Source organism: Photinus pyralis, unplaced genomic scaffold (genome assembly GCF_008802855.1).
Source record: "Photinus pyralis isolate 1611_PpyrPB1 unplaced genomic scaffold, Ppyr1.3 Ppyr1.4_LG9, whole genome shotgun sequence".
Lineage (NCBI taxonomy): Eukaryota > Metazoa > Arthropoda > Insecta > Coleoptera > Lampyridae > Photinus > Photinus pyralis.
In genome coordinates, this window is record NW_022170878.1 from 5,626,835 (window position 1) to 5,653,745 (window position 26,911).

At 39.3% G+C, this 26,911-nt stretch overlaps 3 protein-coding genes across 3 annotated transcripts; all 3 read left to right on the forward strand.

Moving 5' to 3' along the window:
• Positions 1-4,368: 4,368 nt before the first annotated feature.
• On the forward strand, positions 4,369-11,346 carry LOC116180915 (WD repeat-containing protein 3). Its single transcript, XM_031501095.1, has 10 exons — positions 4,369-4,621; positions 4,669-4,878; positions 8,397-8,594; positions 8,642-8,818; positions 8,867-9,411; positions 9,457-9,616; positions 9,834-10,331; positions 10,379-10,806; positions 10,852-11,074; positions 11,127-11,346. The coding sequence occupies exons 1-10, from the start codon at positions 4,451-4,453 to the stop codon at positions 11,289-11,291; spliced, it is 2,775 nt and encodes a 924-aa protein (XP_031356955.1). The 5' UTR covers positions 4,369-4,450; the 3' UTR covers positions 11,292-11,346.
• Positions 11,347-13,557: 2,211 nt separating this feature from the next.
• Positions 13,558-14,529, forward strand: LOC116180734 (zinc finger protein 257-like). Its single transcript, XM_031500852.1, has one exon. The coding sequence runs from the start codon at positions 13,558-13,560 to the stop codon at positions 14,527-14,529; it is 972 nt and encodes a 323-aa protein (XP_031356712.1).
• A 6,422-nt stretch (positions 14,530-20,951) lies between these two features.
• LOC116181365 (zinc finger protein draculin-like) lies at positions 20,952-23,268 on the forward strand. The gene is made up of 2 exons (XM_031501708.1): positions 20,952-21,076; positions 21,130-23,268. Exon 2 carries the CDS (start codon positions 21,144-21,146, stop codon positions 23,085-23,087), a length of 1,944 nt encoding a protein of 647 aa, XP_031357568.1. The 5' UTR covers positions 20,952-21,076; positions 21,130-21,143; the 3' UTR covers positions 23,088-23,268.
• The last annotated feature ends 3,643 nt before the right edge of the window (positions 23,269-26,911 follow it).

Sequence of the window (26,911 nt, forward strand, 5' to 3'; positions counted from 1 at the left end):
GGTATGTATAGCAATTGACATAATGACGGTGCAATTCATATACTGCTGGTGCATTTTCTATACTGACCCTTCGGCCAATTACATTTTGGAGACTTCCTTGCTTTCCTATTCTTCCTCCCCTTCTTCGGTTTCTTTTTCTTTGAATTCCTTAGTCTTGGATTTAGGCCAGGTATTTATGTGAGAAATACCCTAAATTTTACAATAATTGAGACAGAAAGTAATATTTACTTTGGGCAACTGTGGTTAATGCTAAAAATTCGTAATAGTCGAGTTGCAGTTGGAGTTATATACAGAGCTAACCGTTTGTATTTTCCAGAATTTTGCGACACGTTGGAGGATACCTTTTCTTTGATGGTTCCTGCCTGTGAGCATCTAATATGTGTTGGTGATTTTAACATAAATTTATTGGATGAGAGCGCTCAATCTCTAAAGTTTTTAGATTTGCTAAATACCTATGGTTGTATGCAGGTAATCACAGAGCCTACTATGGTGACAGAAAAAAAGGGCACTCTTATTGACTTTATTATCCTCTCTAATCCGGATCTTTTAAAGGAGTGCGGTGTTTTGCCTATGGATGCGGTTTCAGATCATTCACTCGTTTGGTGTACGTTATCATGTAACCATCTCACGAAGCAAAGCACATATAAAGTATATCGCGACTTTAAACATTTTAAATATGATGAATTCGTTGCAGAATTACAGGTCTTGCCTTGGTATCGTTTGTTCAATTTAAGAAATGTGGAATGTAAAGTACGTTTTTTAAGCGATAACCTTTTATATCTATTTAATAAATATGCTATTAAGAAAGTCCGACTTACTAGACCAAAAACACCTTGGCTGACAGACTATATACAAGCCCTTATGCATTCAAAAGATAAAAGTCTGTCGAAGTTCAAAAATGACAAAAATACTAGCTCTTGGAATGAATACAAGCGACTTCGTAACTTATGCACTAATGCTGTTAGACAATCTAAGCGTCACTATTTCCACACGTTTGCGACCGGGCAAAATAAAAACGATTTATGGAAGGTACTGAGAGACATGAACATTTTCCCAAACAAAACAAATTATTTGCTTTCTGACTTTAATGACCCTGATCTTATTAATGACCATTTTTGTGACTCTATTACCGCTCATAAAATTTCACCTGATCCAGAATTGTTAAATTTTTATAATACAAATTGTAAACTCAAGGACTTAAATCCTTTTAGCTTCACTCTCATTAGTGAATCGGATATTGCTATGATACTCTCAAAAATTACGACAAACTCTGTAGGCGCTGACGGGGTGAGTAATTCAATGATTACTGTTTGTCTGCCCTTTCTGTCGCCTTATCTACTGCATGTGGTTAATTGCTGCCTTGAGACAAACTATTTTCCTAATGCTTGGAAAGTAGCACACGTGATTCCTTTACCTAAAAGTAAAAATGTTCGCACATTACAAGATCTCAGACCTATAAGCATTCTACCAGTGTTATCCAAATTGCTAGAAAGAGCAATGGAAATACAAATCAGGAAATTTTTGGATGAAAACGACATTTTACCGCCTATGCAGTCGGGCTTTAGGACTGGATATAGTTGTTCTACAGCGTTATCATGCATTGTGGACGATATCATTACAGCAACCGATAACAACATGCTCACTGTTAATGTCCTGGTAGATTATTCTAAGGCATTTGACATGTTGGATCACGAATTGCTAATTTCAATCTTACATTTTTTTGGTTTTAGTAAAGACGCGTTGGAATTAGTAACTAGCTTTTTAACAGATAGAACTCAAAGAGTAAAAATTCAAGACTCACTGTCGTCAGAAAGGAAAATTTATTCGGGGGTTCCACAGGGCTCCATACTCGGCCCTTTATTTTACACTATGTACACTGCTAACTTACCAAATTGCATAAATACATGCAAACATCACCTATATGCAGATGACACACAATTATATCTCTCATTTCCACCTTCTGACGTAGATCTTGCTTTAAATAAACTTACCAGAGATTTAAATAACTTATTTGAGACATCCACAAAATACTCCCTGATTATTAATCCGTCAAAATCTGTAGCGCTGGGGTTCGGAAAGGCTCACCACCGAAACAATGTTCAGCAGCAGATTTATCTAAATGTTGGCAATCACGTCATTCCAATAAAAACGGAACACAAGAACTTAGGACTAATCATGGATAGCGATCTTCGTTTTAAAAGTCATATAAATCTATGCATTCAGCGCGCTTTCAGCAGTCTAAAATCTTTGTGTATCCACAGATACAACTTTAACTTTGATACCAAAGTAAAATTAATGAATGTGCTAGTTCTATCTCATTTTAATTATGCAGATTGTGTGTATGGACCTTGCTTGGATGGAACCAGCAGGAAAAGACTACAACGAGTGCAAAATTCTTGTCTACGGTTCATTTTCGGCTTGAGAAAATTTGATCATGTCTCCCATAAGATGTCTGAAATAAAGTGGTTGAATATGGAAAATCGCCGTTCCCTTCACTTTTTGTATATGTGTCATCAAATCGTTTTAACTCATAAACCACAGTATCTTTATAATAAAATTACTTTCCGTACGACGTACAGACTGTACACCATCTTATCAATTTACGTAATTTCAAAGGACTTGGAGTTTATTGCTCATAAGTATTTGCATTTGGAAGAATACGAGTGGCAAAACAACGTGGTGTTGCCAGCTTTTATCAAAAATCTTTGTAAGCCTGGTGTTTCACAAACGCGGTCTTTTACTTGAGGTTGCTCCAATGTGGTGGAGTTATTGCAGTTTTTTGTGTTGCTGTTACATTTATTATTTGAGTTTCATTTTCACATTTTTGTTAACTTGTTTTTGTGTTTGGTGTTCTTGGTTGATGGACCGTTTTATAGTTAAGTTTTTGCGAAACATCACTCATGAAGAAGGAGTTATGTGTTTTTTAATTGTGCTAGGACGTGTAACTTTATTGGGTGGACCTGTCTTTGTAGTGCATGTTGCGTTACTTTTATTTATGATGTTTCTTTGTTCTTGAGGTTGTATTTGTGAAGTTGCTTGGGTTTTTGGTGGAGATATTTTAGTATGTTGTGAGCCTGTAGTTCTGTTAAGGTTTTTGCGTTGCGGTTGAATACGAGTGGGTTGTGAAAATGTGGTGTGTTTCTGTGAAGAAGGAGTTTTGTGTTTTTTAAATGTGCTAGGGCGTGTAACTTTATTGGATGGACCTGTCTTTGTAGTGCATGTTGCGTTACTTGTATTTATGGTGTTTCTTTGTTCTTGAAGTTGTATTTCTGTTGTTGCATGGGTTATTGGTGGAGACATTACAGTATTTTGTGAGCCTGTAGTGCTGTTAAGGTTGTTGCGTTTGGGTTGAGTACGAGTGGGTTGTGTTTGTGATAACGTGGTGTGTTTCTGAGAAGAAAGAGTATTGTGTTTTTTAGCTGTGCTAGGCCGTGTGGGTGAGGGCGTCTTTGTAGTGCGTGTTGCGTTACTTGTATTTATTGCGTTTGTTTGTTCAGGAAGTTGTGTTTGTGTGGTTGGTTGAGTTAAGGGTGGAGATATTACAGTATGTTGTGTGTCATGTTGTGAGTCTAAAGTGCTGTTTAGGCTTTTGCGTTTGGGTTGAATACTAATGGGTGGTGATAATGTGGTTTGCTTCAGAGGTGAATCTCTGATTGTAGAATATGTTGTATCATTTGTTGTTATTATTATTATTATTATTATTTAGTGAAGGTAGCAGTCAGAAAGTAGCAGCCGAATGAATATGTGGCAACAGTGTGTAACAGTAAACAGGCCACTCCCCTGAAAACCACGCCCTATTTTGAATAGAAATTTTACTTTTTGGCTGCTAGCTTCACTACATCCCTAAAGTGTAGAAATTCAATTAAATCGACTGCTAGGTTCACTACATTCCTATATATACAGTACCTACAAATTCCTATCAAAACGGCCCTAAAGGTACCGGAGCGATTTATTATACGAAAACACGTATTGGAGATTCCTCTCAAAACGGCATTAAACCATTGATACACAATTTGTAATGCCCTGTTAGAAAATAAAAAAAAATGGAAAGTCTATTTTAGGAAGGTGTTTAAAAATGGCCCTAAAGGTACAGGAGCGAATTATTATACGAAAACACGTGTTCCAAATTCAGGGGAGTGACCTGTTTGCTGTGACTACACACTGTTGCCACACATTAATTCGGCTGCTACCTTCACTACGGTCTGCGTCGCTTTCTTCAGTTTTTTGGGCATCCTAAATTTCCTCTGAGAATTTTTCAGCATCCTCGACTTTCATGTGCTGCACTGGTTGGTAATTTGTATCAACTACGCCTATGGTCTCTCTGCTGTATATTTGTAGTTACAAGAACCACTTCCAAAGAATCTTATTTTAGGTTATGACATGTGCGAAACGTAAACAACGTGTTTACAATTTGAATGTTCAAGAACTTGTAATGCAACTTCCATAAATAATGGGCCTGACCAAAGAATATTTGCGTTACGTGCCCGCCGGAAACTTCAACATAGTGACGAGCACGAATTGCAACGCTGTCTTCGTCGCGTTAAACGGACAGGAAGGACGATACGTCGCCGTCGGGGCGTGCGAGCACGTAATCGTCTTCGATCTACGTCTCGGCGAGAAGGTAACACTTTGGCTTTGCGTTCGATTTGTCAAACCGACCGCTTTTAGGCGCAGGTGCTGCTGGGCGAGAAGAGCCCCGCCACGTTCCTCTGCGCGAGCCCCAACAAACGCAATTTGGCGGTCGGCTATGCGGACGGTATCGTGCAGGTGTACGATTTGGAGACGGCCGAGGTGGTGTGCGTGTTCTCGGGGCATCGTTCTGAAATTACTACGTTGGCCTACGACACCTATGGGCATAAGCTAGCATCGGGATCAAAGGTGAGGCCAGTCATTGTCAATAATTGTATACAGTCACTGACAGAATTGATGAGCACTTCAGATACTTAAGCAGTTTATCATTATACAGGATGCATCTAAAATGATCCACCTTTAATTAGTGTGTGACCATTAATGCATTTTTTACTAGGTATATGACCACCAATTTGACAATGAGTTTTATTTGTTTCTCTAAAGAGGGGTGTACAGTCCCCCAAAAAAACAAATCCAAAGTAGATCATTTGTTTCTCATCTCTTTTTCCCCCCACTGCATTACAATATCACATTGTTTCACAGTGATTAAGTGTGGATTATTTTAGATGCACCACCCTGTATATACAATCATTACAGAAAACTGAAACGTGCTCAGTCTTTGCGATCATTTTGGAATGGAGATGTCCAAAATCTTGATCTTATCCAATTTGATTGAGAAAACTGTTAAATGCTGTAATAGAGGAATCGAAGTTGGGCTCAGTTGGAAGCCATTTTGGATTATTATTTGTCATAAACATGTGAATGTATCGCGCATGCGCAGACCAAACTTTTATTTATGGACGGACATTTTACTGGAAGCTGTTTCATAAAAAATAAATTAAACACACGTAAAAAAATAGACTATGCATGCGCAGACAAAAAGACCCCTACGCGCTTCCCCCAACATTAAAAAATAGTTCGAGGCGAGGCGGCGCAGCCGTCGAGATCGAGCGCCTGTCATTCGTCGTGTCAGATGAATTCAAGGCATGTGCCAACGGTCCTGTAAATGCGCGAGAATCGAATTGCGTAGACCCCTACGTTTTGAGTCATTAGTACCGGGTGACCCAATAAGACTGTTCCTCGGCCATATCTCGGGAACCGTTCGTCGTATGATTTATATTTTCAAGTTCTAAAAATGACCACCAGAAGGTGTAACTGCCATCTTAAATTTTAAAATTGCATTTTCTTTAAATTTCGCGTAATAAACTAAACATTCTTTTTTCACATTTTTAAAGAGAACCAGTTTATCTATCATTTTCGTAAAAACAAAAACTCAGTTATTTCAAAAACAAAGATGGCGTGGGGCGTTCAATTGTTTTTGCAATAACCTGCTTTAACTTCTTAACCGTTTGACCAATTTTAACAAATTTGGTATCGTTGAACAGAGCATTCCTTGGGCAACAAGAATCAACCAAAATATAGTTAATTTAGTTGAATCCTTCTTCGCCAGGGGGCTAGTTTTGACACTATGACCCAAAATCCTAAAAAACCCAATGGAATGATATGACTTTTTCTTTATGAAAAAGTAGCCAAATAACATCCAAAGAGGCCAGTGAAAACCATTTTTCAAAATCGCGTTCCGGTATTTGTCGATGGCGAGAAAGAAAAGCACCCAACACTTTTAGGTAGGCCTTGTAAAATTAAACAAAAGAAATATGTTATTCAATTTAATTCGGTCATTTGGTTTATGCAACATCGAGCATTCTTTGGGATTTTGCAAACAGTAAAACCTCCCGGCTACGAGGCAGAATTTAACGTCGACAGTTTTTGGTTCCACTCCACAAATCCTAAATGGAGGATGATTCAGTTTTCCAAGGTTGGACGACCCAAGGGGTAGTTTTAGAAACTGTTTGAGTGAGGTAAAGCGAATTTTTCTGTTCTGTTCTGTTTTTCAGGGGGGGGGGGGGCGTTTTACTTTAATGATTTTGCCGAACAGTCGTGTATGAACTCGGGTAAAAGAAGGTAATAAGTTTTTCATTTAAATTCAATATTACGTACCGGAATCTTCTAACTGAGTTAAATTAATGATTTTTAAATTTTCATATAAGGGTTGTACTTTCAGTGTTCGAATTCGCGCAATGTTATCCGTATTGGCCAATTGTGAACTTCTGTGAACTTGATACAAAAATTTCTGAAATAAGAAATTCAGTAGAACAAAACACTTTAGGTGATGTTGGTTTACAACTAAATAATTCTTTGCCGATCTAAAAAGCTGTACAAAAAATACGCTACTTTGATTATATTAAGAGGTACAGTGGACAAACTATCAATATCACAGAAATGTTTTCTTGGTAGGCAGAAAAATTGTTTCCCAACTGTTACTTCGTGTATCATGTGCGGAAACATTTCCTCGCACATTATATTCTCTTGATACCAGAAAGAAGAAAGAATTTAATCCAAAGTAGAGCGTTGGAACACGTCACTCTTTGATGGAAAAGGATCTCCCCGTCCTCGTTTCCGTCCATCATGTGCTCCTGCTAGCCAGAAAAATTTTACTGCTACCTTACATTATAAGATTGGAATAAAAAAACACTTTTTTGTTGATAAAAAAAGACCTCTTCGTCTATCATGTTCTCCTGCTAGTCAGAAAAATTTTCAAAGATTTCGCTAACCGATACTCCGTGTACTAGGAGGAGGAACACCTCCTCGCAAGATTAAGGGAAATTTAAACCGGAGCAAAGCGTTAAAATTTTTCTTTTAATGTTTGAAAAACCTCGTCCATCATGTTCTCCTGGTAGGTAAACAAAATTTTGGGAGGGTTTGCCAACTAATACTTCGTGGATTAGGAGCGGGGAAACTTCCACGCACATTATACTTTCCTAATACAACATTGGAAAAAGGCAGTTGATGAAAAAAGACCTTCTCGTTTATCATGTTCTCTTGACAGTCAAAAAACTTGTACTGAGTTTGCCACCTGATACTCCTCCTCCTCGCACATTGTATTCTCCTGATACAAAATCGAGAAATAAAATAAAGGTTTCTAGCAGAAATGAATGTAGATTGGAATTTTGGGGTCAGGTTTTAACATTCTGAATTTTTTTAAAGAAATTTTCTTTTTTTTTTGTCATTAGGTGTGGTAGGCTTTGGAAACAATCGTTTCATGTGAAATGTCAAACAATGCTTAGTGTTCAAACGTGTTCAAATTAATTCGTCCAATTTTCACTGTGGATTATTAGCCACATTGTGTTATTTTTGATTGTTTGTCATTTATGGTTAGAATGTTAATAAAAGTGACCCTAAAATTTGAGTCAAAAAAAAATTCCTTAGACTTAAAGAATTCGATTATAAAAATTGTACTGAACGATTTAATCTCATATTCTTCAATGGGACATACAAGCTTCATACCGTCTATCTCTGAATGTTTCCTTGAATGGGACAGTAGCTAGGTGCGGCTGCGCCGCCTCACCTCACGCACTCCGCAAACCTCCTACGTAAGTCAATGTTTTCTTGGACAGGTCGTACGCTCGGTTTCGGCAGCTGCGCCGCCTCACCTCACACACACAGCGCACTTCATACTTCCCGGCGGCTTAGCATTACCTTGCACATTCGGCAACCTTCACATTGACGATTTGTCAAAGTTTCCTTGAATATTTCATTTCAGTTTCAAAATGTTTGAAATGTGTAAGAAATTGTCAAAGTCTTTGCGAATGTCCGATGATTTTTAAATGTCGACTGTATTTGAAAATATTGGGAAAGGTCTAGGGCATGTTTTTGTAATGTGGAATAATTGGTAATCTATTCGGAAATGTTGAAGGTGTGCATTATAGGATACTGACGTCATTGTTTGGGATACTGTCTCCGAAGCGGGATTGTGCCGATTATCGGGCCACCGAGGACCGATTACCCAAGTTACCTTCATGTCACAGCAGCCGGTCCTCATTTCCGGCGCGAAGGACAGTTTCGTAAAGTTCTGGGACCTGGACACTCAGTACTGTTTTAAAACGTTAGTGGGACACCACACGGAGGTAAGTTCGGTGGCTAAGTCAACTCTCGCGTCACTTGCAAACCGCAGGTTTGGGCGTTGACGTTAGTCAAGGACGATAAGTATCTCGTCACCGGTTCGGGAGACGCCGAGCTGCGCGTGTGGAAGCTGTCAGTTCGCGATGTTAACGGCGATGAGAAGCCGAAGATCGAAAACATATCCGCGCAGCTGGAGCTGGCGACCCTCGACGAAAACGATGACTGCTCGGTAAGCTGGGCGACGCTAGGTTGGGTTCGCTGACTTGAGTCTTTGCAGCATCCGCTTCAGTGTCACAAGGCGTGCTCGTTACTGCGGGCGGGCCGAGGTCGCGTCACCTCGATGGTGACGGACGTGTCGACGCAAATTCTCGGCTGTCAAGGTACGGACGCGCAGATCGAACTATTTTACTTCTGCACGGACGACGAGGCGAAAGCTCGCTTTAAAAAGCGATTACGAAAGGAGAGAAAGAAGGCGGAAGGAGAGGGCGAGGGTGAGTTGAGCTCGCGCGACGAGATCCGACGGCTAACCTCGTTGAAGCTGCCGCACAAGCCGAAACATCACCATTTCGCGATCGGCACCGGCGGCGAGCTGCGCGTTCTCGTCACGTTCGCGAACAACACGATGTCGCTGCATACGCTGAAGGTGCACGTCAAGGACGCGCAGGCGCAGTGTCTGCGTTCGATCGAGAACTTGGGACATCAGAGCGAAGTGCGTTCGCTCAGCTTTAGCAGCGATAATTTGGCGATCGTTTCCGGGAGCGGGGAGTCCATTAAAATGTGGAACCGACAGACTTTGGCGTGCGTGCGGACCGTGGAAGTCGGGTAAGACGGTGCTCGGGCGATTCGTCTGTTTAGAACTTCTTTCAGGTACGTGTTGTGCACGATGTTCGTTCCGGGGGATCGACACGTTTTGGCCGGTCTCAAAGATGGACGATTGGTTATCATGGATATCGCGGCCGGAGACGTCTTGGAGGAGATACCCGCGCATAGTGGCGAGTTGTGGTCTATCTGTTTGCAACCCGACATGGTAAGAATGAGTGGGGGAGTTCCTCAAGGATCTCCATGGGATCCACAAAACTTTTGATTATACATCTACTTATTTAGTTCAATGATGTTCAACAGATGTCTCTACAATCAATAATTGTAGAAGTACCCATGTGGTTTCCGGATTCTTTTTCACATTTCACTCCCAGTTTTCCAGAACTATCTAATGTGGAAATAACCTATTGCATTTTTTTTTGTAGCGTGGATGCGTTACGGGAGGCGGAGATCAGACGGTAAAATTCTGGCAGTTCGAGTTAATCGCCGATATCAAAACGGAGAGCAAGGCCAAGGTGCTCTCACTTTTGCACAAGCGCACGTTGAAGTTGGAAGACGCGGTGCTCTGCGTGCGACTGTCGCCGAACGGAAAGTTCGTCGCCGTCGCCCTCTTGGATTCGACGGTCAAGATCTTCTTCGCCGATTCCTTCAAGTTTTACCTGTCGCTGTACGGTCACAAGCTGCCCGTGCTCTGCATGGACATCTCGTCCGATTCGACCTTGATCGCGACCGGTTCGGCCGATCGCAATCTGAAAATATGGGGCATGGATTTCGGCGATTGTCACAAGAGCATTTTCGCACACGACGACTCGATTACCGGACTTCAGTTCGTGCCGCGGACCCACTACTTGTTCACGTGCGGCAAGGACGGCAAGGTGAAGGAGTGGGATGCGGACACGTACAACAAAATAATCACGCTGCAGGTGAGTTGAGGCTGGTGACGATTGGCGTACTCACGGCGCAGTTTTAGGGGCACGTCGGAGAGGCGTGGAGTTTGGCCGTCAGCCCGGGTGGGAAGCATGTCGTGTCTTCGGGTGCCGATCGCGTTTTGCGCCTGTACGAAAAGTCCGATCAGCCCCTGGTTTTGCAGGACGAAGAGGAGGAGGAGAGGGCCGAACGGGAGGGTTTGGCGACTGGGGAGCAGACGACTGTTCCTGGACAACCGGGGCTCAATTTACCGTCGAAGAAGACGATCGGTAGCGAAAAGGGCGCCGAGAGCATCTTGGAGTGTCTCGAAATAATTGATAAGTACCAGGAGCAGTTGGACGAACACGCCGCGCTGCAGGTGAACTCGTCTCAGACTCTCCCGTTACCGCAGCCGCATCCTCTCATGCAGGCTTACGGAGTGACGGCGAATCACGAGTTCCTTTTCGAGGTTCTTAAACGAATACGCGCCAGGTGAGGGTTAGCCGTCATTTAGTGCGACTTTAATTGTTTTTCCAGCGACTTGGAAGAATCCCTCCTCCTGCTGCCCTTTTCATCAGTGTGTAAAATACTGGAAATGCTTCCCTCCCTACTACTAAACAACTACCAAAACGAGCTCGTATGCAAAATAGCGATGTTCCTCTTGAAGATACACCACGCGCCGATCGTAGCGAATCACGCCCTCCTGTCCAATTTACGACAGCTGAACAAGTTGGCAATGGTAAAGGTGGAGGAGTTACGAGTAGGGTTACGTTTGTTAATGTTCTTGTCTGGTAATAACTTGTGTCTTGCAGGATATGGTCGGTTACAATTTGTACGGCTTACAATTGATGCAAAAGGAAATAGAGGACCGCGAGAGTATTCAGCTATTTAAAGACGCCACCACCAAACGAAAAACGGGGGAAAAGAAAAGGCGACAGAGAGAAAAATTGAAAAGATCCCTAATTACGTTGACTTAGTTGTAAAAATGAAGTTTGAGAAGAATTTTTTAAATTTTTACTGACTTGTGCCATCTTCCGTCTTTTAATTTCGTCCTGTTCTATCCTGCCTTTTCCAGACTCATACCTTGCCTTCTCCTAGCCTTACCTGCCCCTCTTCAGCCTTCCCAACCCTTCAGCGCTCCTCCATCTCTTGTACGCTCTCTAGTCTTCTTCGACCATCACTGTTCTCGCCTATCCATAGAATCTCGAGGAAATGCAGAACAATGAAGATCTTATGGGCTAAAGATCTTGAAATATTTGAAGCATTTTTTACCCGTGTAGGGGCGGGATTTAGAATAACCCTACTGCAGCAAGACTGCATGTCGTAAGAGGTGACTAATCAACGACGGCGTGGTTGCCGGCTACCTTGACCCACAGTAGGTCGGATATCTGCAGATTTTCGCATCTTCCGGAAAGGAATCTGGCAGAGTTTCTTCGCAAGTTTTAGGCCTTCCACTTTACACGGCCTTGGGATGCTTCCCATTAAATTTTTAGATTTCCCAAAATGAATAATTCAACTAGGTCTCATCTAGCTCTGCAGCGGGTTTTTAATAACTGGAAAAAGTCTTCCAAACGCGTTCTGGAACTTCTGCAAAACATGCGAAGACTTTCCAGATTTTTTTTTGATCATCTTGGGCACTTTCGGGTCGTTTTATAGGCATATAGTTTCCGACCAATCTGTAGTGATCTCCCCCCTCCCTCTCGAAAAAAAATTCATAGGGCTGTATCTTTTGATCTAGTAGCCCAATCTTCAAACTGTTCGAAATTATGGATTCTACGGGCCAAATTCTATAAGAAAATGTTTTTCCCCGGTAGATCTCAGACAATTTTTTTTCCGGCCTCAAAAAAAGCAAGCGTTTATAACCTTCCTTTTTTACCAAAAATCGACTACTCCAAAATTTCTCGGGAAAACACTTTTTCTTGTTAATTTTGGTGCATAGAATCCAAAACAATTCGTACTTTTTCGATTAGACGTCTCAATCAAAAGTTATGGACAAAACACCAATTTCGGCAAAAAATTCAAAGGGCTGTAACTTTTGATCTAGTAGTCCGATCTTGGAACTGTTTGAAATTATGGATTCTGCAGGCCACATTCTATAAGAAAATGTTTTTTCCCGGCCGATCTGAAACAATTTTTTTTCCGGGCTCAAAAAAAGGCAGTGTATAACCTTCCTTTTTTACCAAAAATCGACTACACCAAAATTTCTTGGGAAAAAACTTTCTTATTAATTTTGGTGCGTAGAATCCAAAACAATTCGTACTTTTTCGATTAGACGTCTCAATCAAAAGTTATGGGCAAAAAACCAATTTCGACAAAAAATTCAAAGGGCTGTAACTTTTGATCTAGTAGTCCGATCTTGGAACTGTTTGAAATTATGGATTCTGCAGGCCACATTCTATAAGAAAATGTTTTTCCCCGGTCGATCTGAGACAATTTTTTTTCCGGGCTCAAAAAAAGGCAGTGTATAACCTTCCTTTTTTACCAAAAATCGACTACAAAATTTCTCGGGGAAAAACTTTTTCTTATTAATTTTGGTGCGTAGAATCCAAAACGATTCGTACTTTTTCGATTAGACGTCTCAATCAAAAATTATGGACTAGAAACCAATTTCGAAAGAAAATTCAAAGGGCTGTAACTTTTGATCTAGTAGCCCGATCTGGGAACTGTTAGAAATTATGGATTCTACGAGCCAAATTCTATAAGAAAATGTTTTTTCCCGGTCGATCTCAGACAATTCTTTTTCCGGGCTCAAAAAAAGCAAGTGTATAACCTACCTCCAAAACGAAATACAAATAACAGCATAATTACAAAGATAAATCATTTTAGTATAAAACACATCTACGATTCAATTTAAACAAACCAACTCGTAAAATGATAAATTGCATGTACCTAAAGAACATCAAAACACGAAAAAGTGCTCAACTTCTATCCCCAGTAAAAATTCACTTACCTGGCTAATAATGTAAAATACTATTTTTGTAATAAAAAAAAACGAGAAATAAATACGGTGGTCTGGTGTACTAACCTTGGGTCTGGTGCACCAATAAACGAACGCTTTAGAGAATAAAGTGATCAGAACGCACCCTAAGAACAACCTTTAAAATCAAGCTCTAGCGGTGCAGTAAACACCGATGAACTTGTTCTTTAAGTTGCTAACTTCCCCTCCATCAGTTTTTAACGAACTTTTTAGTTGAGCCCGCATGAGTGGAATTGTTCTAAAATCTCCCCGTTAGCTCCTAAACCATGTCCATTCACGAACTGTCTTCATTGGTTAAGATTGAACCGAACCGTGAAGAGGAAATCAATGCCAGCCTTCAAGAAATGGATTTTGTTAACGAGACATCCGCCTCAATAAAGAGGGAAGATACAAGTGCCGTTCATTCGGACACCGGGACCGAATTGAAGGACCAACCATCCGAGAAGAATTCAGAGATCGCGCTTTTGAAATGTGGTCAGTGTGACTATTCAGCAAACGGTACCTCAAAGTTCAGACGACATCTTTTAGCGCATAAGCTGTCGAAGGACCTCAAGTGTTATCAGTGTAATTACACGACAAATAGGAAGGATAATTTAAAGCAACACATTGTAAGGCATCATCTTTTAACCCACAAACTTTTAAAAGATATCAAGTGCGATCAGTGTAATTATGCGACAAACAATAAGTCACATTTAAAGCTGCATCTGTTGAGAAGACACCACCTTTCGAAAGACTTCAAATGTGATCAGTGTAATTTTGCAACAATTGACAAGTCACATTTAAAACAGCATTCTTTAAGACACAACCTACCCAAAGAGCTACAATGTGATCAGTGTAATTATGTGACCAATATTAAGTTACACTTGCAGCAACATCTTTTAACACACAAGCTTTTGAAAGACTTCAATTGTGACCAATGTTATTACGCAACCAATCACAAGTCACATTTAAGAGAACATCTCTTAACGCACCAAACTTCCAAAAACTTTAAGTGCGAACAGTGCAATTATGCCACGAACAAAAGGTCACATTTGAAGCGACACCTTGTGATGCACAGCGGTGCCCGAGATTTCGTTTGTTATCAGTGTCACTATGCCACAAACGACAAGGGTTGTTTAAAGGCACATATTTTAACGCACGGCACTTTCAAAGCCTTAAAATGTGACCGGTGCAATTATGCGACAAATAGAAAGTGGAGTTTAAGGCACCACATTTTAAAACATAGGTCTGAATTGTGACCATTTTTTTTTTGGATAAATAAAAACTAATTGAATCTTTTTGTTTTTGTTAACTTCCGCTCGCGCACATAGGCCTCCATTTTGGGTCCTTTGTACTGCCTCCATGATTATAGAAATTCTATTTCAATTCCCTATTGTCACTTACCTGCCGTATATTTAATTCGATAAGCCAATGCTGTGAAGTCAACAATTCCAGCTTGCCATCAATATTGCAACCATGTTTACTTTGATGTTTTATGTATCTTGCTTCTTTTTTGTTACATACACAATACGGAAATGCATTGTTTTGTTTCGGGAATTTTGTAAAGTAAATATCTACTTTTCTAATGTTAATTTTTTTATTCGAGTTGTTTTTAAGTTAATTATAAGTTTACTAATTTAGTTATTACTTATTAATGTCGCGGTCGACAACTTACTACCAAAATCTAGTACTAAATTTGTACGATAATTAATTTATTTTGATTATTGAATACGTGTCCATGCTCGAAGTATTGATTCTCGACACTGATCCAATTGATTAACAAGGATACAGTCGCTCTACAGAATCCTAGGTCTCGTAAAATGAATGGCTGCTTTGATTTGCAGCTGAAACTCGATCGCTCAAAAAGTTAATTAATCCGACGATAAGCGTACAATGTAACGTAAAAAATATCTGCGCCAAATTAGTCGCGACCGTCCGTTCTTCTAGTTTCGCGTGGTCACAACTTCCGCTATGATTCGTATTTATCGCAATGGTTTCTAATTAAGTTATACCTACTTTGAATTTAAAGGTCGCAAAACTTTGATCGAAACGTTCAAGTTCTCTCCGTTGCGTACCATATTTCTTTCAACTAATACGCAGCCCCTCGCGCGGTTATTAGAGGTGTCTTGCCAATAAATAAAAACCTCTGAGAAAAATTGCAGGTGGTCGAAATCAGTTTCACGTTAATTTCTTGGCGCAGTATAAAATCTACCCCAGAGTAATTCCCGGTTGTTGGATCGTCCAATGCGAACGCTAATTTTCTCGGGGTTTAAACTCGTAAGTTGAATTCCCAGACACGGTATGGACGGATCTGGTACAGGAAAATCCTACGAGCTGTCGCAAAAAACTAGAATAAAACACTGCTACGTTTATAGTTTTGAAAGGAGTGTAGTGTACTTATCCCCCCCAGGTTCTACGCTAACTTCACACTACAAGAACACGGAAATAAAGTCAACCCGGCAACGTTTAAAAATGGTCACCCGAATGACTATTCCCTCCAAAACTAAACAAGATCCCGCTTAAATTTGAAAAGTGGCACGTGATCAAACATCTAAGGCAGGACCGCCTTACGTTATTTGTAAACAACGCTATGACCTGAAGCACAGTAGGGAAGGAACGTAAAATAAAACATTGAAATTGTGAAAAGGTTGTTTAGTAATGATTGTAATTATTATGATTGTAAAAGCTCGGAAATTTAAGTCCAAAATAAATTACCTACATTGCAAAAATAAACTTTGAACCAAATCAAAATAGCAATAGGCTGGGAAAAAAAGAACTTACCAATAAAAAAAACCAGCCGTCAAATTAATATTAAATTGTGTAGTAAAATTAATTGTAATGATGTGAATGCGTAACATAAAATTATAACAACACAAAAAGTAGCAGGTAGACTTCAAGAGGTAACATTTAGGTTAAAAACAAGTTTTGGGAATTATGGGTAAAGTAAGCAGGCCAAGATTCTAAGAAAGGGTGAAATACACAGGATACGACTCATCTTTGGTGCAATAAAGTCCTTTTGTTAAAAGCAAGATGGAAAATTACATGGCCTTGTAGACAAATTTGACTAAAAACAAGATAAGTGGAAATTACGAATCGTAACTCATTTACCGTACATAAATTCTAAGCTGAAGAGCTTTGATTAGCGTAATCCTGCTCCTGCAAGATACGTAATCCGCCCCTGGTTTCGGGGTTTCGAGCCTACAGTTGAATGTCGAAGACAATCACGGAATTATAGGTGTCATAACTCAATTTTGACTACAGTTTTTACCGCCCCCGTGACTGCTTCATTCACATATTGTGTGATCAAAACTCTCTAAACCTCACACAATATATTTCAACCCCCATTTCGAGGAACGATGGATCCAACCCAAAAAAAAATTGCTTCATTCACGGAGAAAATGGTTAGTTGCAAACAACAAGTCAGTACATACATCAAACGAATCGGTAATTTCCAAATTAAGCAAGCATTACACTGTGATAATCCACCCTGATGGTTAGGCAACACACGTTTACAACTGAAACAAAAATATAATATGGTCTGTATATAACCAACGACCGTTTTGCGCAGATGCAGAATACTAGGGGATTTTCGTAACGAAGCTAGGAGAATGAAAAAAGAAGATGGCGACGAGGCCGACGGAAGACACACGCTTTCCCGGGTTTTTTTATTATTCTTGATAATTTTTGGTGATGGTGTTTTGAAGGTGTATTTACAGGTAGTAACCATTTTATTCTTTCTTGTACTAGATATTTAATCATTGAATTTCTTGCCTCAATTTGATATTATTTACATTTTGCTGATTTTGCAAAAACTACGATATCTGAATCATGGCGTACTCCATGCTTTTGTTTCGTGTACCGTTAGATGAATCCTGTTTGTAATACTGTACAGATGATTATGCCATTATTTTGTTTAATTAAGTAATTTATTTCTGTTATTCATGAGGAGTTGATTATCGGTGTGATGTTGCTCTGTTCGATTGACCCGTAACTATTCCGTGAGGGAAGTACCTAATACAGTTTGATGGTTCGCTGTATCTGTTACTTGCTGATTCGTGGCGCGCTGCATTTCTGTGCGTTAGCTATACGAAAGGGGGGCTCTTTTATTTGATGTTTCGATGTTTGCGTGTGCGAGTGGGTTATTCTGTCTCCGTGGAGTAGGTACCTAATGCAGTTAGATCTTTCGCTGTATCTGTTACCTGCTCGGCTCATGCAGGCTGCATTTCTGTGTCTCGCAATATGAGATGGGGGCCCTCTCAGTAACATTTCCTCTATTTAAAATATGTTCTGTTTGAGCGATAATCGATTTTCACATGAATACTTGCTATTGACCAATGGCATTCTCACATGTACTTTTCGTGTTAAATTAAATTATGTTAACTGAAGGATGGAGTAGAGCCACACCATTTACATGTTTCCTATGTACATGGAATTTGTTTATTTGATGAGTTGTATTATCTCTATTGATCGTACAGGTATTTTGATGTGTTTTTGTACTGAATTGATTTATCATGTTTTCCACTGTATTTATGATGTCTTGTGTATTTTGATTTTATGAACTTGTTTAATTGCATTTGATTTGATTATCTGATTTTATAATACCATTTGAGATGTTTTATTTATGTGTATTTTCTCTTGCATTTTATTGCTGTAGGTGATTTATTTCATGTATTTGTGTGGCCTGTGCCAGGGTTTTAGTCCCGTAGAAGGTTTCCCTGGCATGGTCTTGTGTGTGCGTTAATATATTTATTTGATCTTGTCATTTCTTACGCACAAAAGTTCTGTCTTTTATTTAATTCCCTTCCCGATTATGTCTCACGTCCCAACACATAAAAGAACCGACTACACAACGTAGGAGTCCATTCGTGCCACCCATATCGAGCCGACTGTCATCCAAATTCAAAAGTGCCGCGAGACTACCATCGTTTCGACTTGAAAGGTAGGTGGCTCTGCTTGTAGTTTTTGCCAGAGTTGCCAACCGTAAGTATAGGGTAAGTCAACGTTTTCCGTGTCGGCTTGATAGCCCCCCCCCCCCCTAGGAACATTACAACACTAAAAACGTAAACAATTACAAACAATAGCATAACGGTATCACATATGTGATTATGCATTGCGGTTAAACCAAGTAAATTTCAAAAACAAAGATTCAAACACACGCAAAAAAAATAAAATGTGGCATATAAAACACAAATACGAGAAGAAATGCAAAAATTACTACCTGCATTAAATAACAACAAACATTTATGGAGCGACGAGTTCACGACCGCCATTCAAGACAAGTTGCCAAACGTAACCATCGTTCGTTCTTTCTAGATGGCGCAGGCAGCTTTTCCCCACCTAGAAATTGCATGGTTGCCAACTCTCAAAAATGTATGTATCGTCGTAAGTTGTATATACAGGGTGGAACCTCTCATGCGTTGTACCTATCCGCCTTAGGGCGAAAACCTTGTTACTTGTTTTCTAAACTGCGTAACAATTTTTTCCAATCTCCGGACCATCTTCCACGTTTCCCCTTTCACCATTTTCTGGCGTGGTTTCTTCAAGACCCATTTACATTTTTCTTTGTATTCACATTACTTTAGATCTCCGCCTCTCCCCCCTCAAACGACTCTATCACTGACCTACCGTCTCATTTCAACTGGTTCACACCCTCCTAGACGTGTTATATAGATCTTACATCCTTCAAGCTTTTTTCTTGTCTTCACGCACCTTCATTTTCGCTTCATTTTGTTTACATTGTCATTGAGATTGTCTCTTTTCTTCCTTCATGAGTAACCTGTACGTCCGCTTCACTCCCATTCCGAGCCGCCTTTACATCGCCTGCACGCCCAATCAAACCTCTATTTATATTTCACGCGCGTTATTCTCGCCTCCTTAAACCCTTTTTGAACCCATTCATCCCGTGCGCTCTTTGCTTCAAATCTCTATCACGGTCTCCCCACCTTTTGCACATGTTGTTCACGCCTTACTTCATCTTCTACACGTTTTCCTCAACAATTCTTCATTGTTTTCTCAACTATACCTACCGTAACTACGCACGTTAGTACGAGAGGTTTACGGAACTACTAAGTTTTTGCTTTTTAGTCTTTATACAGAGTGTAATGCCGACTTGCGTAGATCAGATGAGCTTACGTTAGTAGATCTAACTTTGGCTACAAGCGTCCTGGGTTCGAATCCCAGGTAAGGCATGGCTGTTCGTGATTGTATAGTGGGTTGAGTGGGAAGAGTAGCAAGTTGCTAACACTCCGCCCACTATAAAATAAAGGCAAAAGAATGAGTGATCCCAGAAGCATCAGATACAATTGAGAGGTTCCACCCTGTATATACAACGTACGACGATACGTACATTTTTCAGAATTGGCAACCATGCAATTTCTAGGTGGGGAAAAGCTGCCTGCGCGATCTAGAAAGCACGAACGTTGGTTACGTTTAGCATCTTGTCTTGAATGACGTTCGTGAACGCGTCGCTCCATAAATGTTTGTTGTTATTTTGTGTGTTTTTTAATGCAGGTAGTCATTTTTGCATTTCTTTATATCGTATTTGTGTTTTGTATGCCGCATTTTATATTTTGTGTGTGTTTCAATCTTTGTTTTTGAAATTTACTTGGTTTAACCGCAATGCAGAATTACATGTGTGATACCGTTATACTATTGTTTGTAATTGTTTACGTTTTTGGTCTAATGCTTGCTTAATTTATGTTTATTGGTGTTGATTACGTGGTCTTGTCCCTGAAGTAACATTCATATAATTTTTGATCATTTTATTTTAATATGTGGAAATTACCGATTCGTTTGATGTATGTACTGACTTGATGTTTGTTACTAACATTTTTCTCCGTGAATGAATGTCACGGGGGTGGTAAAAACTGTAGTCAAAATTGAGTTACGATAATCAACTGTAGGCTCGAGACCCCGACACCAGGGGCGGGTTACCTATCTTGCAGGAGCGGGATTACGCTAATCAAAGCTCTTCAGTTTAGAATCTATGTGCGATAAATGAGTGGCGATTCGATGATTTCTACATATCTTGTTTTTAGTTAAATTTGCCTACAAGGCCAGGTAATTTTCCATCTTGCTTTTAACAAAAGGACTTCGTTGCACCAATGATGTGTCTCATCCTGTGTATTTCACCCTTTCTTAGAATCTTGGTACCTGCTTACCCGACCCATAATTCCCAAAACTTGTTTTTAACCTTTATGTTACCTCTTGAAGTTTACCTGCTACTTTTTGTGATGTTATAATTTTATGTTACGCATTCACATCATCACAAACAATTAATTTTACAACACAATTTGATATTAATTTGACGGCTGGTTTTTTTATTGGTAAGTCCCTTTTTTTCGCAGCCTATTTCTATTTTTATTCGGTGAACCACCATTTTCAAAGTTTATATTTGCAATGTAATTTATTTCGACTTAAATTTCCGAGCTCTTACAGTCAATAATAATTGCGATCATTATTAAACAAACTTTTCACAATTTCAGTGTTTTATTTTACGTTCCTCCCCTACTGTGCTTCAGGTCATTGCGTTGTCTACAACTAATGTAACGGGGCCCTGCCTTAGATGTTTGATCACGTGCCACTTTTCAAATGTAAGCGGAATTGTTGCAAATGAAAAAAACACGCCTACGCCACTGGCAGTTGTCTATGACAATCGGGACCGTTATCGGTATTTGTGATACAGCCAATGGTTAACCACACTAACGGCGTTGATTTTTTACCACCTTTATTGTTGTTCTGTATTATGTTTGTCTGTTTAACCGTTTTTCGAGACGTGTAGGTCGACCGAAACCAGGTGCCAAAGAGGTAAGTGAACAACCATTTTGTGGAAATAATAAGACGTTTATGTTATTGATCAGTTACCGACCCCATCATGTTCACCCACGATGATATCACTATTAAGACTGAGTTCAACCATGAAGAAGAAATCTACGCCTCTTTGGAGACGATGGATTATGTGAATGGGGAGTGCACCAAAATAAAGCAGGAATATTGTGCCGATGGTTTCGAAGGGAGGAACGAATTGCAGGAGGATGGCGAGTGCAAATTGCCATTAGAAGAGCAAAAGGAAGTGTGTAGTGGTTCAGTTTCGATTAAATGCGAAGCGTGCTCTGACGAAGGCACATGTAAAGGAAGACTGGGTTTCTCAAATTGTGTTAAAGTTAAAGAGTGTGTAGTTTTACTATCGCAAAATGGCACCCAAATTCCGAAGACACACATTTCGAATGTGTTTAAATGCTACCAGTGCAGCTATGCAACGACAGATAAGTCATGGCTGGAAAGTCACATAATGCAACTTCATTTGAAAAAATGTACAATGAAACCTTTTGTTTGCAATCAGTGCACTTATTCCACCAATAATAAGAGTCAGCTTTTAAGACACTATTCTTGTATCCATTTAAAATGTGGTCAATGTAATTATGAAACGGACAGAAAGCACTATTTAAAGCAACATCTTTTAACACATACTGCCAAAGATATAAAATGTGAACATTGCAACTTTGTCACAAATAGAACAAGCTATTTAAAAAATCATATGGCGATGCATAGTGTGTCCAACGACTTTAAATGTGACCAGTGCAATTACGTCACAAAAGCCAAACTAAATTTAATGCGTCACGTTTTAAAACATTCCGCCGTCAAAAAATACATTTGCGCTCAATGTAATTATTCCACAAATTCTAGAGAGTGTCTAAAGAATCATATTTTAACACACAACACTTTCAAGGATATTAAGTGTGATCAGTGCGATTACGTGACGAACCGTCACAATTACTTAAAGCGTCATTTGCTAACACATAACATTTCGACATGTGACTATTGTGATTATTCGACGACGGGGAAATCAAATTTAAGTCGTCATTTTTATCAGCATCACGCTTCGAAAAAATTCAATTGCAATCAGTGCAACTTCCGCACCAATGGCAAGCGCAAATTTAAGCGTCATCATTCGGTACATCCCAAATATTACACTTGCGTTCCCTGCGATTATACCACCGATAATCGGAAGGATTGGAAACATCATCAGATAGCTGTCAAACATTTCGTTTGCAAACAGTGCAATTACGCCACGAATATGAAGGCCAGCTTGGCGCGTCATATTTTGCTACACAGTACCATCGAGAATTTTGCTTGTGATCAATGCGACTTTGCCACAAGTGCCCAATATAAATTGAAGAATCATGTTTTAGCATGTCATACTGTCAAAAGTTTGAAGTGTCACAAGTGTAATTACGCCACAAATGTCAAAACAAGTTTAAGATATCATCTTATGACGCACAATAATTCCAAAGTTATTAAATGTGACCATTGCGACTTTGCAACAAATAACAAGGTCACTTTAAGACTTCATTTGGCAACGCACAATATTTTCCAAAGATTTAAATGCGATCAGTGTAATTATTCGTCGAACAAGAAGGAGTCTTTAAAAAATCATGTTTTAACTCACTCGTCGAAGAACTTGAGTTGCTACCATTGCGAGTACACCACCAACGTCAAGACTAGTTTAATGCGGCATATTTCAAGACACAATAATTCCAAACCTTTCAACTGCCATCACTGCCAATATGTAACAAACTGTAAGAGTAATTTGAAGATTCATCTTGTAACACACAACATCGTTTTCAAACATTACACCTGCAAACAGTGCTACTATAGCACCGACGATCAGAATGATTGGAAACATCATCAAAGGACATCTAAACATTTCATTTGTAACCAGTGCAATTATGCCACCAATACTAACGGTCGTTTGCAGCGTCATCTTCTAACACACAGTACGTGCAAAGTGCAACAATTCACAGAACCACTCTCATAATTTACCAACTCCACTTATTTACTTAATACTGTTATATTGTAGCTTTTGATGGACTGACTGACATGATCTTGTAGATAATAAGTGCAGTGTACTGAATCTCGACATAATGTTTGCAACTCATTTTAGCTAGAATTAATTGTCATTATATTTATTGCTGCATACGTAATTAAAAGCATTCATGAACGAACAACTCTTTAACTTACTTATATACTTCTAGATACTCAAGAGTCTTCCAGATAAGAGACGTCAACGTGTTTTACTTGGTTTAACCTTAATGCAGAATGACATATTTAATACCGTTATCCTTGTGTTTGTAATTGTTTACGTTTTTGGTGTAATGTTTGCTTAATTTATGTTTATTGATGTTGATTACTTGGTCTTGTCCCTGAAGTAACATTCATATAAGTTTTGATCTTTTTATTTTAATATGTGGAAATTACCGATTCGTTTGATGTATGTACTGACTTGTTGTTTGTAACTAACAAGTGTTCTCCGTGAATGAAGCAGTCACGGGGGTGGTAAAAACTGTAACCATTTGAGCTACGACACCTAATTCCGTGATTGTCTTCGACATTCAACTGTAGGCTCGAAATCCCGAAACCAGGGGCGGGTTACCTATCTTGCAGGAGCGGGATTAGCTAATCAAAGCTCTTCAGTTTAGAATCTATGTGCGATAAATGAGTGGCGATTCAATAATTTCCACATATCTTGTTTTTAGTTAAATTTGCCTACAAGGCCATGTAATTTTCCATCTTGCTTTTAACAAAAGGACTTTATTGCACCAAATATGAGTCACATCCTGTGTATTTCACCCTTTCTTAGAATCTTGGTACCTGCTTACCTGACACATAATTCCCAAAACTTGTTTTTAACCTATATGTTACCTCTTGAAGTTTACCTGCTATTTTTTGTTCTTTTTTTCCATCCTATTTCTATTTTGATTCGGTGAACTAGCATTTTCAAAAGTTTATTTTTGCAATGTAATTTATTTCGACTTTAATTTCCGAACTTTCACAATCATAATAATTGCGATCATTATTAAACAAACTTCACAATTTGAGTGTTTATTTTACGTTCCTTTCCTATCTGTGCTCCAGGTCAAAGCGTTGTCTACAACCTTAGTGTAAAGATCTTTCACTATGCTACAACTAACGTAAGGGGACCCTGCCTTAGATGTTTGATGGCGTGGCACTTTTCAAATTTAAGAGGGATCTTGTTTAGTTATGGAGGGAATAGTCATGCGGGTGGGCAATTTTAAACGTTGCCGGATTGACTTTATTTCCGTGTTCTTGTAGTGTGAAGTTAGCGTCGAACTTTGCGGTGAAGTACACTACAGTGTCCTGAATTATCTTTGCCCATTTTGAATTTTGGGCAGTTCGTACAAGTTTCAACATCACTTTTCCTTCTGTATTCAGTCGGGGTAGTTGAATATCTTAGGGGGTGCCAAGTTTAATTCTAATAACGTAAAATACATTTACCTGAAAGTATTGGAAGAAGCGTAACCAGTTGGGTTGAAAGAGGATAGTTCCTATATCCCTGTAATATTTGCTAATCTTAATTTATTTTTCAGGCAGACAAATTCTCGGTAACGTAACAGTGCCTTTTGTTTAATTGGTACTAAATAATTTGAAGCTTTCATTTATTAACATTTGTGCTGTCTACACGCAAATACATTTTTCCACACTAAAATTTAAGTGAACAAACCACAATTTAAAATGCAATGGGCAGTAGATCACTTCGTAAAACGATGCACAATTAGTTCTCCAAAAAACGTCAAAGTTGATAATAATAAACCACAACCGAATATCACAAAGACCCCGCTGAGGTGCTCAAAAGAAAAAGCCACCACTTCTTCCTCAGAAATGAATTTGCTCTTCTTCTCCTCTGCGTCGAACTTTCTATCTTGGTCCAACTTGTCGTAGAATCCACTTTCCGTCAGCCTATCAATAATCTCGTCCATACTGTCAATAAAGGCAGCCGATTTCACATTCAAAAATACATTCGTGATAGTCCTAAAATGTTCATTCTCAACAAAATAAGGTGGAGGCGACACTTTCAGCTGCAATTCAATCGATTGTAAGGTCTTTAGAAGTATAGAGAATGAAAATTTTTTATCAGCATACCAGCTTTCTGTTAAGTTGTGCGGGTCACCGTTATCTAGAAATCGTTCATCTAACCCGTGATATTTTGGTATGTTAAACAGAAATATATCAAACATTAATGTAGACTCAACATCCATCCGAATTTGAAGATTCGTCCCCAAGAGCTCGTCTAAGCTCTCAATGTGTTTTTCCGTTGGTAGCGACATCAACAACCGCATTAGTTCCGCAACGTACGCGGTTTGTATGTGTACACTGTATATGATGTAACACATGATTACGAATCTTGCAGTTGAACTGATGGGAATGTAGTTGGAACTGCCAGAGAGTGTGATACTGATAGTGTTCACTATGATAGTACTAAATCTCGCTTTAAATCGACAGATAACGTACCAAGCTATGGCGAATAACACAAAAGTCAGAAGAATCGATACCCAAACTTCTTTCTTGAAAGCAACTATCAGAACCTCAATATACGATATTTTATTTGCTGGAGGAACAACGACCACAACGTTGTCTCTTGCGTACACATGACTGGTACGACCATTTTGAAATGTAAAAATCGTCAGGGGTAAATCACTCAATAGTTCAGGCCAGGGTTCAGGCATATCTAGTAAAGTGGTGTTGTGATGAACAAGGACGAAAGAAATGTTTAATACTGCCTGGACAACATTCAAGGTGTACGGTCTTGGATCAAACTCGTACCGCGATTTAATGGGGATGCCGACAGTCGCAGGGCAGCCATTATAGTTCCTGGTAGCTTTAGGAAATGTGTTCGTAAATGAGCCTGTACAACTTTGACTGTGGATCACGTTTAATTTGCGTCCGCAACCATTCAACGCGTCATTTGGATCTCCCGTAAATAGGAGCGACTTTTTGACGTCGATAGTCAACACTGCGACGTAAACGATGTTGTTCTTCCAATACCACTTGAAGACGGGTTTCGCTAAATTCCGATGATCAGTTATCACTACAAATCGTCCATTGCGCACATTAGATTCAACCAAGTTCAACAATGCCATGCTTTCTTCAAATACGCTCAAATTGGCAGCTTGAATTACGAAATTGTTGAGAGAGCGTAAGTGAGACCACATGCGTATGGTGTTAACAAGAATCTTGGGATTACTTACATGGAACGGTAAAAGATGGTTCATGTTTTTATAGTAAATGAAGTAAACCGGTTCTTGTCCAAAAATCGTTTCGATAACCTTCGCTCCACATTCCTCGACCAAATTTGACGACGTACTAATTCCGATTTGCGAACTGTGAATCGAACGCTGAAAAATTGCGAAAAGAACACAAAATAGAATATCGCCTTTCATTATACACAGATTGGAGTTGCTTCAAGAACGTTTACAAGTGACGCGAGGTAAAGTAAAACTCGAGCGAGACCTTTCTATGCAATTGATTATTGATTTTAGTAATCATTTTAGTGTTTCTGGAACTGAGCCTATAATTTTCCACCAAGCTATAGTACTTACCTAATAAAACAGAGTAATAATAATACAGAGCTAACAATGGAAATACCTATTGCGTGCATTAAATTCTAATCAATATGCCCAAACAGTAATTTTAGTTGAAATTACCATTTAAGGAAAGTGAACCTGTTCCATTTACTTGAAAATAAAAATAGACGATTCTCCTTATTAATCATCTTGCTTGCAGTTCTCAAGAAAACTCAAAATCGTCAAAATAATTCCATATATTAAACAACATTCAAGAAAA

Bases quoted from the DNA above. Each gene is read 5' to 3' on its own strand.
- LOC116180915 (XM_031501095.1), top strand. From the start codon at position 4,451: ATGGGCCTGACCAAAGAATATTTGCGTTACGTGCCCGCCGGAAACTTC. The intron at 8,595-8,641 runs GTAAGTTCGGTG...TGCAAACCGCAG, and splicing joins TAGTGGGACACCACACGGAG to GTTTGGGCGTTGACGTTAGT. The intron at 9,617-9,833 runs GTAAGAATGAGT...TTTTTTTTGTAG, and splicing joins TCTGTTTGCAACCCGACATG to CGTGGATGCGTTACGGGAGG.
- LOC116180734 (XM_031500852.1), top strand. From the start codon at position 13,558: ATGTCCATTCACGAACTGTCTTCATTGGTTAAGATTGAACCGAACCGT.
- LOC116181365 (XM_031501708.1), top strand. From the start codon at position 21,144: ATGTTCACCCACGATGATATCACTATTAAGACTGAGTTCAACCATGAA.